The sequence below is a fragment of the Heterocephalus glaber genome, unplaced genomic scaffold, assembly GCF_053883595.1.
Source record: "Heterocephalus glaber isolate CG9 unplaced genomic scaffold, H.glaber_assembly_v1.0 deba00001550, whole genome shotgun sequence".
Classification (NCBI taxonomy): domain Eukaryota; kingdom Metazoa; phylum Chordata; class Mammalia; order Rodentia; family Bathyergidae; genus Heterocephalus; species Heterocephalus glaber.
In genome coordinates, this window is record NW_028258343.1 from 18,657,520 (window position 1) to 18,671,654 (window position 14,135).

The following is a 14,135-nucleotide window of genomic DNA, read 5'->3' on the forward strand; positions in this document are numbered from 1 at the left end:
AGTTTTATGAATAGGAAGCCTTCCAATAGGACAAGGCCACGTCTGTAGAAGAGCGTAGTAAGTGCTGCGACAGAGGTGGGAAGACAGCGAAGGGTATCTTAACTAGACAGGGAACGTTCATGGAGGAGACGTCCGAATTTAGGTAAGGGATGATAGGGCTCCAAGAAGCCAAACCTGTATTTCCTAAGGTTGAAACATGGCCGTCTGTCTACAGCAGAGTCAGCGTAGAAGCAAGAGGCCCAAGAGAGGCTGAGTGGAAGGGATCGGCTGGCCGTGGTGACGGGCTCTGTGGGGAGGTGGCAGAGAAGCAGGATTTTGTCCTCATCCGGGCCTCACGGCTGCTGGCTCCACTGATTACGATGGAGGAGACAAGAGGCAGGAGCTGGGGGACAGTGTCGGGGACAAAGGTAGGAATGAGAAGCCCACGCTAGGACATGGTCAGTCCTAAGTCTGTGTGACCCAAGAAGGATCCAAATACGGAAGACTAGCAGGAGTACACCGGCTTGGTGCTGTGTGCTACAGTTGCAGCACGGAGACAGCTGGGAAGGAGCAGCACAGAAGAGAAAATCAGACCAGAGGTACAGACAATGGTACACATGCCGAGAGAGTGAGGGTCATTAAAGAGAACACAAAGAGCAAAGCGAAAGCAGAGGAAGGAGCAAACCAGGAGGGAGGGCAGAGAGGAGGAAAGAGGCTGTCAGAGAAGCGGGAGGCGGGCAGTGGTGTTTAAGGGTACGGACAGTTCAGCGAGAATCACAATCTGGGGGACCCCTGGTAGGCCTGAAGGACTGTCACTGCGACCCAAGGAAGCAGTGGGTTCAGGGTGGGCCTAGGACTCTGGCTGAAAGGCTCCTCGATGCTTTTCTTCCAAGGCTACATTAGCACCCTTCAGCTGAGCCACCTACTCTCGGTCGGCTCGGTTCACTTTCGTCCTGGGGAAACAGAGTGGCCTGCTCCACAGGCTTCAGCCCCCGCACCACTGGGTGGAGAAAGACTGGCAGCTCCTGTACGGGCAAAGGGTACCGGTGTCCTGGTTCCCCCAGAGCCTGTGTTTGGTCACCGGTGAAGGCTCACTAGGAAATGAGCGACTGCCATTCCTGGCTGACGTCATCACAGGACAGTGACTCTGAGGACCTGAGAGTGTGCACTGGGTTAGGAGAGAAGGCCCACATGTGTTCACGGGCACAGTGCTTGAAAGGGCTAGAAAGGCTCTAAGCTTGGCTGAGTCCGCAAAGTGACCGGTGCAGCAAAGCTTTAGATGAGCCACATCCCGAAAAAAGGCTGGAAAGGAAGGGCTTTCAAAACACAGTTTCTGGACTTTAACTCCGAAGGCTCAAAACAGTTGTGTGGTGATATAATAAGATAAAAAAAATTAGGATATATGCGGTGGCACACACCTGTTACCCCAGCCACTCGGGAGACTGAGGCAGAAGGGTGGTTAAGTTCAGGGCCACCTTGGGTCCTTAGCAAGATCCTTCCTCGGTAACTGAATCTATGAATGAACCAATGCTAGAATCACCCCTGCAACTGCACATGAGACATCCAGTGTCAGAAAACAGAAAAACACTAATGAATACGGAGAGGAAATTTACTCAAGCCTTTACTTTCACGTAACGTTTTGAAGAGACCTCCTCAATTCAATGAATGAGAACCCATGGGCACCATCGGTACAATTTCATTCACTTCCGGTCTCCATACTCACTGAAATACATCTGACCAGGCGAAAGGGACTTCAAATGTCCAAGGAGATGAATAGATCTGGAGATACTGCAGATTTTCATTCCCTCCCTAGCCAAGAAGCGACTCTGAAGGTATAGAGTATCCTTCCCAACGCCCATCCATCAGCCTAAATAAGAACACAATGAACACACAACCTCCGCCTGGCTGTTCTGGTGGAGGCAAAGAGGAGACTCGAAATCACATGACCTCGGTGCGCATCCCGGCTGTGTGCTTGGTATTTTGAGCAAGGCGCTGCTGCAACTGAGCGTGACCCAGTCTCCTCCTAAGTGAATCGGGGAACGACATTACATGCCTCCCAGAACTGATGTGTGCATAAATGAGATGAGTCGTGTGAAGTGCCGCACCACCTTCCGCGCTCAGCTTGTAAGGAGGGCATTCGTGGGGGTCCTGCCTGGCTCCCTAAGGACCAGTGGAGAGCTGGGAAAACTGACAGCTGAGTTAGTGAGTTAATTTACTGGATATTCCCTTTTGAGTTTTTAAGAGTGTCCATCCTACTCTGGGTGATGAATGTATCCTAGGAGCGTCTTTGTAAAAGGAGGTGCTCAAGGACAACGATGTGATGGATTTCCTGCGGTTCCCATTCAGGCATCAGAGCTGCATCGGGGCCCAAAGAAGCCTGGCACCCGTTGTGTAAGGTGAGTGAGATGTCAGAGGGATGGCACAGGATGAAAAGCTCGTGACTTCAGGCTTTGTTCTGAATAATCCAGAACTGAGAGCGCATATTTTTGAAAAAGAGAGTTAAAAATTCAATCCTCACTAAGCTCTGACAATTACTCCTAACAATACAAGGTAGCTCTGGTAGCCAAAAGGTGACTACAGGGTATGTACAGCTGCTATTATTTAAAATATGAAGGACAGAAATAAATCCTGATGTGCATTTACTATAGTGAAGAACTAAAAATCAAAGATTAAACTAGTATAGTCTTTCTTGAAATGTATGTGTGGACAGCCAAGTAATCTCATAAAATTAAAATGTAATGAGCGAGCATAATCAACTCTATACTATTAAACCAATATTAGGATAAACGGTAGAGAACACAAATAAAACCAAGAAATTTCCACAGAAACCTAGTAAGGCAGTGGCAACTATGCACATAAAGCTCTACCCCCAGATAGAGCTGAGAATGAACATACTTAACTAGAAATGCTTAGGACTTGTCCATGAGAGCAGCTTTCCATCCAATGTCTCAGAGAAAATGTTGGTGTAAAGAAAGGGCACACATTTCTAAAAGTGGGAACTTGAACGCATGATTCTACTCAGGGCTTGTTGCCTCAGGGAATTCCAGAGAGAAAACAAGTGTCACAGGAAGTACTACTGCAGGTGACAAACTGGAATCTGAGGCATATACAGATGGCATGCATTGCAGCATTTAAAAGGACAGACACCTATACATGCCTGTGTACATTGCTCATTTTCATTATCAAAGTACAAAAATCTCAATTATTGCAAAGTGCTTGGGTATTCATGTTTGATCTCATACAAGAAAATATCATGCTTTCTAAAAGAGAATCAACTTAGCTTATGTATAATGAGTTTACATATGTGTACAGGCATAAGACAAGCTATCTATCTTATATGAATCAACAGGCTTATTGACCTTGATTAGACTGCAACTAGAAAAACAGCATTTTAGAATACTTTTTTACAAATGAATGTATTTAATACACATTAGTTTATCAAGGATTAAATAGCTCTATTATTAAAGGAGATACACAGAATAAAAACTCTCAAGCCACTAATAACCTATATCAAACAAATGTTATTTTAAAAGTATTCAGTCAATTTTTAAGATGAAATATTTTAAAGTTAGATTGTTTCCTTTTTCAGCACTTAAGATTTTTCAGCATGTGGGGAACAGAAAACTGCTGGTGGGAGCAGAATTTGCTTCAGGTTTCCATATGGAACACGTAGTTCAAGTGCCCAACACAGCCTCTCCCTTGGGGAGACTTCCGAGGGCCACGATGGCGAACCTTCTAGAGCTTCCACTGCTGACAGCCAGCCAACTCTTCTCACTTCCTTCCAGCTGATCTGACGTCCAAGGGTTGCTGAGTTTATCTGAGCATAATTATTCTCAGATCGGAAATAACAGCACTGGCCTCCCCTCTCTCTTGTTCTCGCTTACTAGTTTACTTCTTAAATCACATAAACTAATTCAGTTTGGATTAAATATTTATGCCTCACGTGGCAATTTTACAGTTTCTGCTATTCAATGCCACTTCTATCTTATTGTTTTAAAGCCTACTTAATGTAAAATCAAGTTATAAAACATTTCAGTGATTAAGAGGCCATGAATAATTGGGAAAAAAGAATAGTTTTAATTTGAACAGGAATGACTGATTCTTTAAAATTTTTTTAAAGTTTTTTTAAAGATGGGATTTTGCTATGTAGCCCAGGCTGGCCTTGAATTCGGGATGATCCTGCCTCAGCCTCCTGAGACAAGGAGGATTACAAGTCTTCACACTACTGACCCTAGCGGCCTCTTTCTATAAAAGGAAATCATCTCTTAGAATTGAGGAAGAAAACAGAAAAACGGACCACCACACTATTTCTGATATAGAAGAGTACCCAAACCTGTGTAATAAATCATACATTAAGTTTCCAGAAAGTATCAGGAACTATTTCCAACAGCTGTTCCTGAGGTCCTCAGGGCCCGTCTGGTTTACCTGGAACTAGCGCAGGGCCTGCCAGGAAGTACGCACTCAGTAATGGTTCAGATACGTTCTAATTACTTAGACTCGTATGACCCATTTTATAAATTAATAAATTATATTTCAAGGGGAGAAAAGTACCCACCCAAGGGCCATGTGTCCCAGGGATTTTTCACATGTCTGCCTGACTCTGGAGCCCAGTTCTGCACCCCAAGACTCCACCCTCTTCCAGGGCAGGGGAGAGTGTGGTGCTCTTAACTCACACAGCTTCCAGCAGTGGCTCACAGACTTCTGTGGACAAGGTGCAAAAGCCAATTCTTGATGGTGTGGTAGCAACAACTTTACTGCTCTGGTACTCTATCAATTTAGGGTTACCTCCGGTAACACTGTTGCTCCTACAGGAATAACTTGTTTTATTATTGTATTAATAAGGAAGTTAAAATTTTTAATGAAAAGATTGAGCAAAGGGTGTTTTATGAAATTAGGGCCTAGGAACGGGAACAATACGTGCAGATGAGTAAATTCTATGAATGCCATCGAGTACAATGGAGTCTTAAGTACAGTCAAATTCCTGCATCACTCAGCTACTGCGGTTCACAGCCACTTTCAGAAAAGCATAACATTAGACCAGGGATAACACCGGACCAGACTTCCTAGTGTGATGCGCGTTGTCCATCTGGAGGACAGCTAGCAACGTCAAGGGACCCCTGTGCCTGTCACAATTGGGAGGAGCTCCTGGTCCACAGTGGGCAGAAGGCGCGGACAGCGCTACCACCGGCGGCAAAGAATTATGCAGCCCAGAGCCAGAGAAGGAGCTCAGTGGCGCCCGCGCCTGCCTCACAAGTGCAAGGTCCTGAGTTCGATCCCTGATACCAAAAAAAAAAATTATGCAACCCCCAGTGTAACCAGTGCCAAAGTTGAGCGGTCCTGTACAGGTGTGCAGGATCCAAAAAGCCAGAAATCTGAATGTTTCTGAGTGTCATGTCAGTACTCATGAAGTTTTGGATTCCAAATGTTTTATTTCAGATTTCAGCATTCTGGATGAATGATGCTTATCTGGTAAAGTTTACCAAATATTCCAAAATCCAAACAACTCTGAAATCTGAAACGCTTCTGCTCCCAAGCATTACAGGTAAAGGATTTTCAACCTGTACTAGACTATTTAATAGAGCAGAATTACCCACTGTCCTCATGGTTAAATTAGCACAGGCCTCCAGGTGTGTAAGTCGAGTTCTTAAAACGCTGTGAATGTCCCAAGCCCATCCGTGTATCCTCAGACGCCCCCAGAGTCGTCTGTGATTCTGCAGTGTTTTGGGGAGACCTACTTGTTCCCCAGGCACCTGAGGATGCTGCCAGGGTCGGCGTGCAGCTCTTCAGGAAAAATATGCCAGCTTCCCTGGGTTCAGAGAGCTCTTCTGACAACTTCGACCAAGGTAAATACAACTACTGTGTATTCGAGTAGTTTTCAGCTACTCCCTGTTTCCGACTTGTAGTATCTGAACTTTAATAATTTTTGCAGAGGGGAGAAAAAACACCCATTCAAAGCAAAGGCGATAACCAGATACTCTGCGGACTTTTCCCCATCGCCTTCCCTTCTCTCTGCCTTCCTCGCTCTCTTCCTCAGTGGGGTGAGCACATCATTCAATGCTGGGGTACAGGGAGCCACAGAGCACCACGTAAAAGCAGGGGGCATTTGGTGCAGCTAACTTCTTACTCACAATAAGGAGGAGAAAGCTGTATTTTTTTTTAAAATGTGTTAGGAGCAACAGAGCGAAATAGTGAAACATGATGAAAATAGAGCTGCTGCAGATGGGAAGGAGCGCGAGAGAAGGGGACAGAAGGAATGAAGGGTGTTCTGAATGTGCATCAACTCGCCACAGTAAATGTCATCATTATGTACTGCAACCGTACTCAGAACAAAAGCGTTACTTTTCTGTGATAAGGATCTTGAGCGTACTGGATGAGTCAAAGAAACCTGCCTGAAGCAAACAAGATGTTGCCTCTACAGGGTTGGAAAGAACATCCTGTGGCCCGGGAAGGAGCCAGGCTGAAGGTGGCTTCCCTCTGCTGCTGAATCTCCAATGGCTGCACAGACCTATGAAGCCGAAGAGCAAGTAGCAACGTTCAGGCTGACGCAGCACAGGAATCCAGAAATTACCGAGTGAGAAAACCAGTGTGGGCCACCTCTTAGCTCACCCTTGAGGACGTTTGTTGAGGTCTGAAGAATTTCATAAACTGCAATAAATGAACTTTTTTCTTCCTGTGTACTTGGAGGTCTGGGGGAATTAACCACAGGACCTCCCCATCTGTCCCCTCTTAAACTGAAATGTGGGTTCCTTCAGGGCAGGTGGAATTGGAAAAAAAGGGAACAATTATAAAAAATTTCCTAAAATCTATATAAAAAAACTATCATCATTAACAGCAGTGCAACATAATACCACCAAGAAAACTGTTGGTTCATGAATAATTAGCTCAAGAAAGAAAACTATTTGCTACTCAAACACAAGTTAGTCACAAAAATACAGTATAATGGAATTCAATAAGTAACCTACTTTAAAAAGCTCACAAAACCTCTTATATAAGAGGTCAAAGAGAAGAACTATTTCAGCATTGCGGATTTCTTCTAGGTTAAAGAATGACAGTAAAAAGAATTACACGGTGGTGGAATTGCTACAAGACTTACTATATTACAAGACTGTGGGGTACACAAAATGCTCATTTTAAAGGAAGTACAATTGAAAATATTTTTCTAATACTATAAACAATACATTTTCCCAGTGTTAGTGATATATACAATAGATAATTTCTCTGAAAGAGATGATGAAAAGTCCACATAACCCATTGAAATTTTAGTGTTGTTTTGCTCACCCATAAAAGTAGGAACTGGCCTAAATCTTTAAGGTGTAGCCCAGTTGTGAATTCTTTATAAAGAAGGCCAAACAAATTTTATTGGTTGACGTCTGCAGTACATACACAATGATTCATTGTGTGGGGCCGGTACATGTGTGTACACAACATAACTTAGTTCTCTATTTCCTCTTCTGTTCCCTCCTTCCTTCCTCCTCCATCTTGGAGGCCCCTTCCCATCTGCAAAACATTTATCTCCCTGGTGCCTGGTGTCCATCTTTCATATTGCTCTTCAAATTATTTATACTTCAGATTTCTCACATAAGAGAAGCTGTGTGATGTTCAAGCTTGTGTGTCTGATTATTTCATTTAACATAACGGTCTTAAGGTACATTTCCTGTAAATGACTCAAATGAATCCTACTTTATGGCAGAGTAGTGCTTCATTATGTATAAATGCCACATTTTCTTTATCCATTCATCTACTGGTAGATTATCTATCTATCTATCTATTCCTCCTGTATGTATCTTTTCCAAGATCTTGCTATTATGCGTTTTGCTACTATAAACATGGAAATTTTCACTGTAGGACTCCGATTTTAACAGACCTTCAGAAATCTACATTGCTTCTATTCAAACATCTAAAAATAATAAGCTAAGACACATACATTTTTTCCCACGGAATTCCTGCTTTAAGATTTCAGCGATCGGCAGTGGGAGGCTGCAGGCACAGGCAAGGGAGGACATTACATAAGCGCAAAACTGATGGTGAAAAATGTCACGTTAACGTGGGTTTGTGTGGAAGAGAAAGGCCTTTAACAAACTCATTAGTAAAAGCCCTGTTACTTTCACATTAAACTATAATTTATTCAAAGCAAGACAACTCTCCTGATGAGAATCATCATTCTGGGCAAGCATCATCCAGAAGTGCGCTCTGGCTTGGAATTTAACTCTGCGTTATGAGAGCTCACGCTGAGGACCTCAGGTGTCAGCTGCAAGGTCTGCCCAGATGATGACGTTTCACGACCAGTCAGGGAAGGGGATGTGTGGGCTTCGCAGTCACAGTGACCTGCAGGTCTGTCGTGGCTGTAACCAGAGGTCCCCCAAAGCCTCATACACTCATACATGGGGCTTTTCAGAGCTGGCTGGACGGAGGCTGTGATACCGGTGTTAAAGGTGCGATGCTGCGATTGAGAGGGCCATGCTGGGATTAAGGCCCTCACCCGAGGTGTAGGCGGCACTGCCCAGAGGCTGGGAGCTTGGACGAACACAGGGTGGACAGAAGGCTGCTGCTGCTTCCCTACTTCGCTGCTTGCTGCCTTCTGCTGCCATGAATGGTTTTTCTCTGCCGTGCCGCCCTGCCTGGGAGCCAGCTCACTGTGAACTGAAACCTCTACAAACTGAGCTGAAATAAACCTTTCCCCTGTTAATTCTGCTCTTGGATATTTTGTCTCAGCAATGAGAAAAATAACCAAGGCACAAGTCCTTCCAAAGGCATTTTCTATTCTACTACATATGTAAAAGAAAAACAATTTTTTTTTCCTAACCCACTTTTTTCTTTTCTTTTTTTTGGTTTTTTGAGACAGGGTCTTGCTATGTAGTTCAGGCTGGCCTTGAACTCACTACGTAGCCCAGCCTGAGCTCAAACTCATTTCTATTGTTTTTCTAAAAGGGACTATTTCTTAACAATTTTTCTTATAAGAACATCTTTGGTGATGTACTGCTAAAGAATTTCCATGATACTATCTCTGCCATCCTGGACTTGTCATATAACCAATAAACTATCTCGTTTGAAGAGATTTAAAAGTACAAATCTCTCTGCCTATATCCTATGCTCACTGCAGCACTCTTCACCAACAGTCAAGGTGTGGAAACAACTGTGTGCCCATCAAGGGTGGATAAGAAAATGTGGCATGTAGTGAAAGCTTGTCACTTGTAGCAACATGGGCAAGCCCAGGGGAATCACGTTAACTGAAATAAATGTGGCGCGGAAAGACAAATATGAAATGTTCTCATTTACACGCAGCAACTAAAGAGGCTGATCTCACAGAAGAGCAGAACTGTGGTTACCAGACTTGGTGGGGTAGAGAGGCTAGTTAAAGGCACAGACGTACAGTTAAAGGGAGGAGTGGGTTGAGTATTCTATAGTTAGCAACAATTTACTGCATGTTTCAAGCCTCTACAAGAGAGGATGTTTAAAGCTCCCAAAACAGAGATGACAAATGTTTGCATGATAAATACACTAATTGTCCTGTGGGATTATGACATATCATAAGCACGTATGACAATATCACAGTGGAACTCATAAATGTGGACAATTAGTTTGTATCGATTAAAAGGTACAAATTAATAAAGTGCTTTAGGACCATCAGGCTTCTCTAACACACTCAGCGGGTGTGGATGCACGCCAAGGTGTTCCTTTATTCCCAAGGAAGAGCACTTCCCATCAGGGCCCTGGATCACAGCTCCACCTCCCTCGTTTAAAAATGAGGAAGTGGGCTGGGGATTTAGCTCAATGGTTCCACCGTCTGCTGTGCAAGCCCAAGGTCCCGAGTCCTGGTACCAAAAAAACCAAAACCCAAACAAAACAAAACAAAACAAAAATTAGGAAGTAAGGAAAGTGGTCTGGCACCCAGTACCTACAATGACCTCAGATTTGCTGTACTACAATCTCCTTTAGCAGAAAGCCACTCAGGTTCCTTCTAGAAACTCTACAGCCAACAGTTAAGAGAGTGCTCTCCCCTTCAAGAGGAAAGAAAATTAACTGTCTGAAGATCAAGCACACCCACTGCAGCTCGTGACCTGGCCTGCAGGTTTTCTGCAGTCCACGCTCTGTCCCTGATGACACCTGAGAGGCTCTCAGTGCCGCCCACTCACCTCTCCCGAGGGACGGCGAACCAGTACTCCGGCTGCTTCCTGCGCCTGCCGTACTGCTGCACCATGGCAGCCGTGTGGGTGGCGAAGGATTTCCTCATGGGTTTGCCCACTCTGATGCACAGAAACATGGGTGGGGTCTTGCTCTTTTCTTCTTTCGAGGGAAGGATATCTATATTGCATAGGAAAAAAGCTTTCCTCAGTATGGACCACACTGGTGATGGAAAACTTCAATTTCCAAAGGAGAGGGTGCAGTCCCCTCTGAGTGGTGGACAGTCAAGGCATGTGGCAGAAACACCACACACCAAGGTCCTGTTACGACTAATCAGTTCTACAGACCTTCAGCACCAAAAGAAAAGGCTCAGGATGTTTCAGATGGGTCTGCATCAGATGAGACGCTCCACACTGGAGATAAGTATAAAACCAGTACAACAGCAAAACTAGGTTCCTGAGAGTCCACAGTACACAAGTTAATAAAAGATACTAGGAAGCGATTGTGCCACGCTGCCAATCAATTTAGAATTGAAATCTCTTAAAAATCATTTTAACTGGCTGTGGTGGTGCACATGTTTAATCCTAATACTTGGGAGGCTGAGGCAGGAGCATCACCGTGAGTTTGAGGCCAGCCTGAACTACACAGTGAGACCTTGTCTCAAATAACCAAAAAAACAAACAAACAAAAAGAAACATTTAAAACTCCTTTAGATTTATAAATTCAAGCTAAAAAAGTGCAAAATTACTTGAAAGATTTTAACAAAATAAACTACTTCTGAAATAGAAATCAATGCTACAGTTTGAGTTCCAAAATAGATACTATATTTTATGAATATGATTACTGAGACCAGTGACGACACAATCTATTGAGAAAACATTGTCGTCAAATAATTGTACTACTTTTGCTATCATAGGTGCAGGTTTTAGAAAGGCAACTATGCAACAGAAATATGGCATTAAAGAAAAATGGCTTACCTTCAATGGGTACCTGAATCCTCTTTAACAGCCACAACTGAATCTCGGATTTGCTGTTCATCTGCACGCCGGGGCGGCTGTCATCGAGGGTTGGCTCCACAGGGGAGACTAGAGGCCCTTCGATGCTCTTTTCTTCCGCATCAGGGTCCCCTTGCAGGGCGAGAGGCTCTGTCTCCTCTTCCGGGGCCTCACCGGGCTCCGGGGTGCTCTCAGTCGGCGTGTTGCCTGCCCGGGGAAGGGCGCTGCTCAGGGTGATGTCTATGCCCGCGGGGTCGCTCCATTCTGCCTCCAACGTATTCTCGGCCTCTCGTGGCCCTTCTTCGCTCTGAGCTAGGTAGAACTCGATGAGTTTCATTTTATCGAGGTCTTCGAGTACGCTCGGGGAGTGTGCCGGCCGGCCTTCCGCGCAGCCCAACTGCGGGTCCACTTCCGCTTCCGGCGCGGCGGCTCGCTCCTCGCAGGCCTCGGAGGCCAGGGTCCCCTGCAGCCTCGCGGCGCGCTCCCTGGCCTGGGCGCTCAGGACCGACCGCGCCTGCACCTCCGCGGCGGAGGAGTCCGTTCGCGGCTCCTGCGGGCCAACCGAAGGGCGCTCCTTTGCGGCGTCGCTTTTCCCCACTCCGCTCTCAGCCTGAGAAGAGAGCTCTTCCAAGTCAACGAAGTCGTCGTCCTCCCCTTCCAGGCACTTTTCTCTGGCTGCAGATTCAAAGTGAGGGCGCGGACCTGCGGCTTCCCCGCCGGGCTCGCTCCCCGCGGGAAAGGGCTCCCCGCCGGGCCGCAGCTCCCCGCGTCTCCCGGGCCCGGGGCCGCCCGAGGAGTCGGGGTGCTGGGGGGCGCCCTCCGCAGAGCCTGCCCGCGGGGGGCCCGAAGCCCCGGTCCTGGCCCCGCTCTGCTGCCGCCTCTCCTTACTGATGGACTTGAACTTACTGAAGGGGCTGAGGTCCCTCTCGGACGCCAGGTCCTCCCACTCTCCAGGCCTGTACAGAGGACAAAGATCCCGAGGTAGGTCACTGTGGGGGCAAAATGGTGGGTGCACACGAGATGTTAAAAGCAAAACCAAACGCGGAATGGAGGCAAAAAGCAAAACAGCAGAACAAAAACTCAACCAAAAGCAAAATGTACCACAACTTAAATTTAACTTAAAACCATGTCCGGACAAGAAAATGAGATTGAGACTGACTTCAAAATGAAACGTAAGTCAACGGAAGGAAACGGCGAGACAGTGAACCATGAGCTGTGCATCTCAGGAAAAGCACACAGATGGTTTGCTAAGTTATACATGAACGTGGAGGTGTTGCTCATAAGATTTTAAATACGGAACAATAATGCTTCCAATCTTCATGAAGCAAAGGACAAAGAGGAAATATGTTAGTACCACTGATTAAAATTCCTTAAACATTCAAAGCCTTTGCTTTTGTACAATAGTGTAGAAAACAACTCGGTTAATTCTGAAAGGCTCACTGACTTTGCAGCTGTTTATTTAATTACTCTCTATAAAATTACTAGTCTTGAACCTTGGGCTTAGAATTGGATGCTTCCAATGAGAAACACACCACTTTTCCCGAAGAAGCAAGAGGAAACATTTGTTAGTCTTCTGGTTAGATGTCAGCAGTTCCGTGTTATAGTTAAAATTTTATAGATAAGTAAATCTTATCAAAAAGCTCTTATAAGGCTTAGCTTATTTCTTAGATGTGTATTTATTTTATAACAATATAATTTTACTTTACAGCAATGGACCACCTAGTTTATCAGCTGAAACATTATCCTGGATGCAGTCAATTATTTTTACTTAATATCACATGCCTTTCTACACAGATATGAATTATACAAAACATTTATTATAAAACATGTTCTCCTCAGTTCAAATTAAATGGTCCAGAATAATATATTTTCTGAACTATGATTAGAAATGTCACAAGTAACTCCACGTTTTCACTTACCGCTACTAGTAGTAGTGCCACTGCTGGGTTCAAACAGAAATATAGAACCCCTTCCTTTTAAAAATATCACTTTCAATTTCAGAAATAGTTCTATATTCTAAAACAGACCAGATCATCTTACAAGTAATGCTTTATTATTCCGACTTTAAAATAAATTACAACAATAAAGTGGTCAAATATCAGGAAGTTCTCAAGTACATGAAAATGGTCTCCCTAAGGTGGTTTTACAAATCACCTGCATGGAGTGGCCAGGCTTTTTCCAGTAGAAAATAAAAGCCTAGGTAACTGTTAGGCTCTGACAAATGTCTTAAGCAGCTTTTAAAATTCACCACTCAATTCCAGAAGCATCCGTTGAGAGACTGGATGCCGTGTCCTAAATACAATTCTGACAGTCTTTGTTCGGGATGAATTTGCGTAGGCAGAATGTTCTGCCCGATACTAACAGCCCGGGAGGTACTAAAGATGCTTCTGTTCTAGTCAGTTAGGATAGTGCAATGCAGTGTCATCTCCATATTGGACCTCAACATTTACTTAGGCATATTTGAAAGAGTGCAAGCAGCCCTCCAACAAAAAACCCCAAGCTCCTCATGTATGTGATAAATAAGCAAAACTCTCTTCTGTAAATATCCAGGCCCCTCTTCTCTTTCTTCTCTACTGAACATGACCACTAAGAGTATATTCAGTTTTCCTGCAAGTGGGCTCCTCAGTTACCTCAGCTGCCTCTCTCTCCCTGTTCTACCTTGACTCAAGCTGCCAAGTCCCGCCCTGGGCCTAAGGCAGCTATCCGCTGTTTCCATATTGTGGCTTCCAGGCTCTGCTATGCCACGAACATAACGGTGTCAGCTGGCTCAGTTGTTAATGAATGTTTTTCGAGACTTAGCCAGACCAGACTTAATGATAATCAATAATCCCTTCAGTTGTTCCTTTCTACTCTCTGTGGCAGCTGGAGTTATGAGATGCATAAAAAATACAAAATGTAAAAGTAAGGATGCAGAGATTTTATACACGTTCTCTATTAAAAACTGTTTGCACATTGTAGCTAGAAATTTTTACTTGTTTTGCCATTAAAAATTTTAGTAATAATAACACTAAGCAATTTTAATTTTTTCTTTTGGATTTT

The 14,135-nt window shown here is 44.5% G+C and overlaps 1 protein-coding gene across 10 annotated transcripts in view; it reads right to left on the bottom strand.

The window, feature by feature from the left end:
• The window catches only part of Ncoa7 (nuclear receptor coactivator 7), a 149,760-nt gene that overhangs the window by 27,150 nt on the left and 108,475 nt on the right, over positions 1–14,135 (bottom strand). For 7 of the 10 annotated variants that reach the window (XM_004845938.3, XM_021259196.2, XM_021259200.2 and 4 more), the window contains 2 exons: positions 11,079–12,085; positions 10,113–10,281 (listed from right to left, as the gene is read on the bottom strand). In XM_004845938.3, coding sequence (XP_004845995.2) covers positions 10,113–10,281; positions 11,079–12,085 — 1,176 coding nt within the window. The remainder of the gene's footprint in view (positions 1–10,112; positions 10,282–11,078; positions 12,086–14,135) is intronic. The other 3 variants (XM_013072671.3, XM_013072670.3, XM_013072669.3) reach the window with 3 other exon arrangements.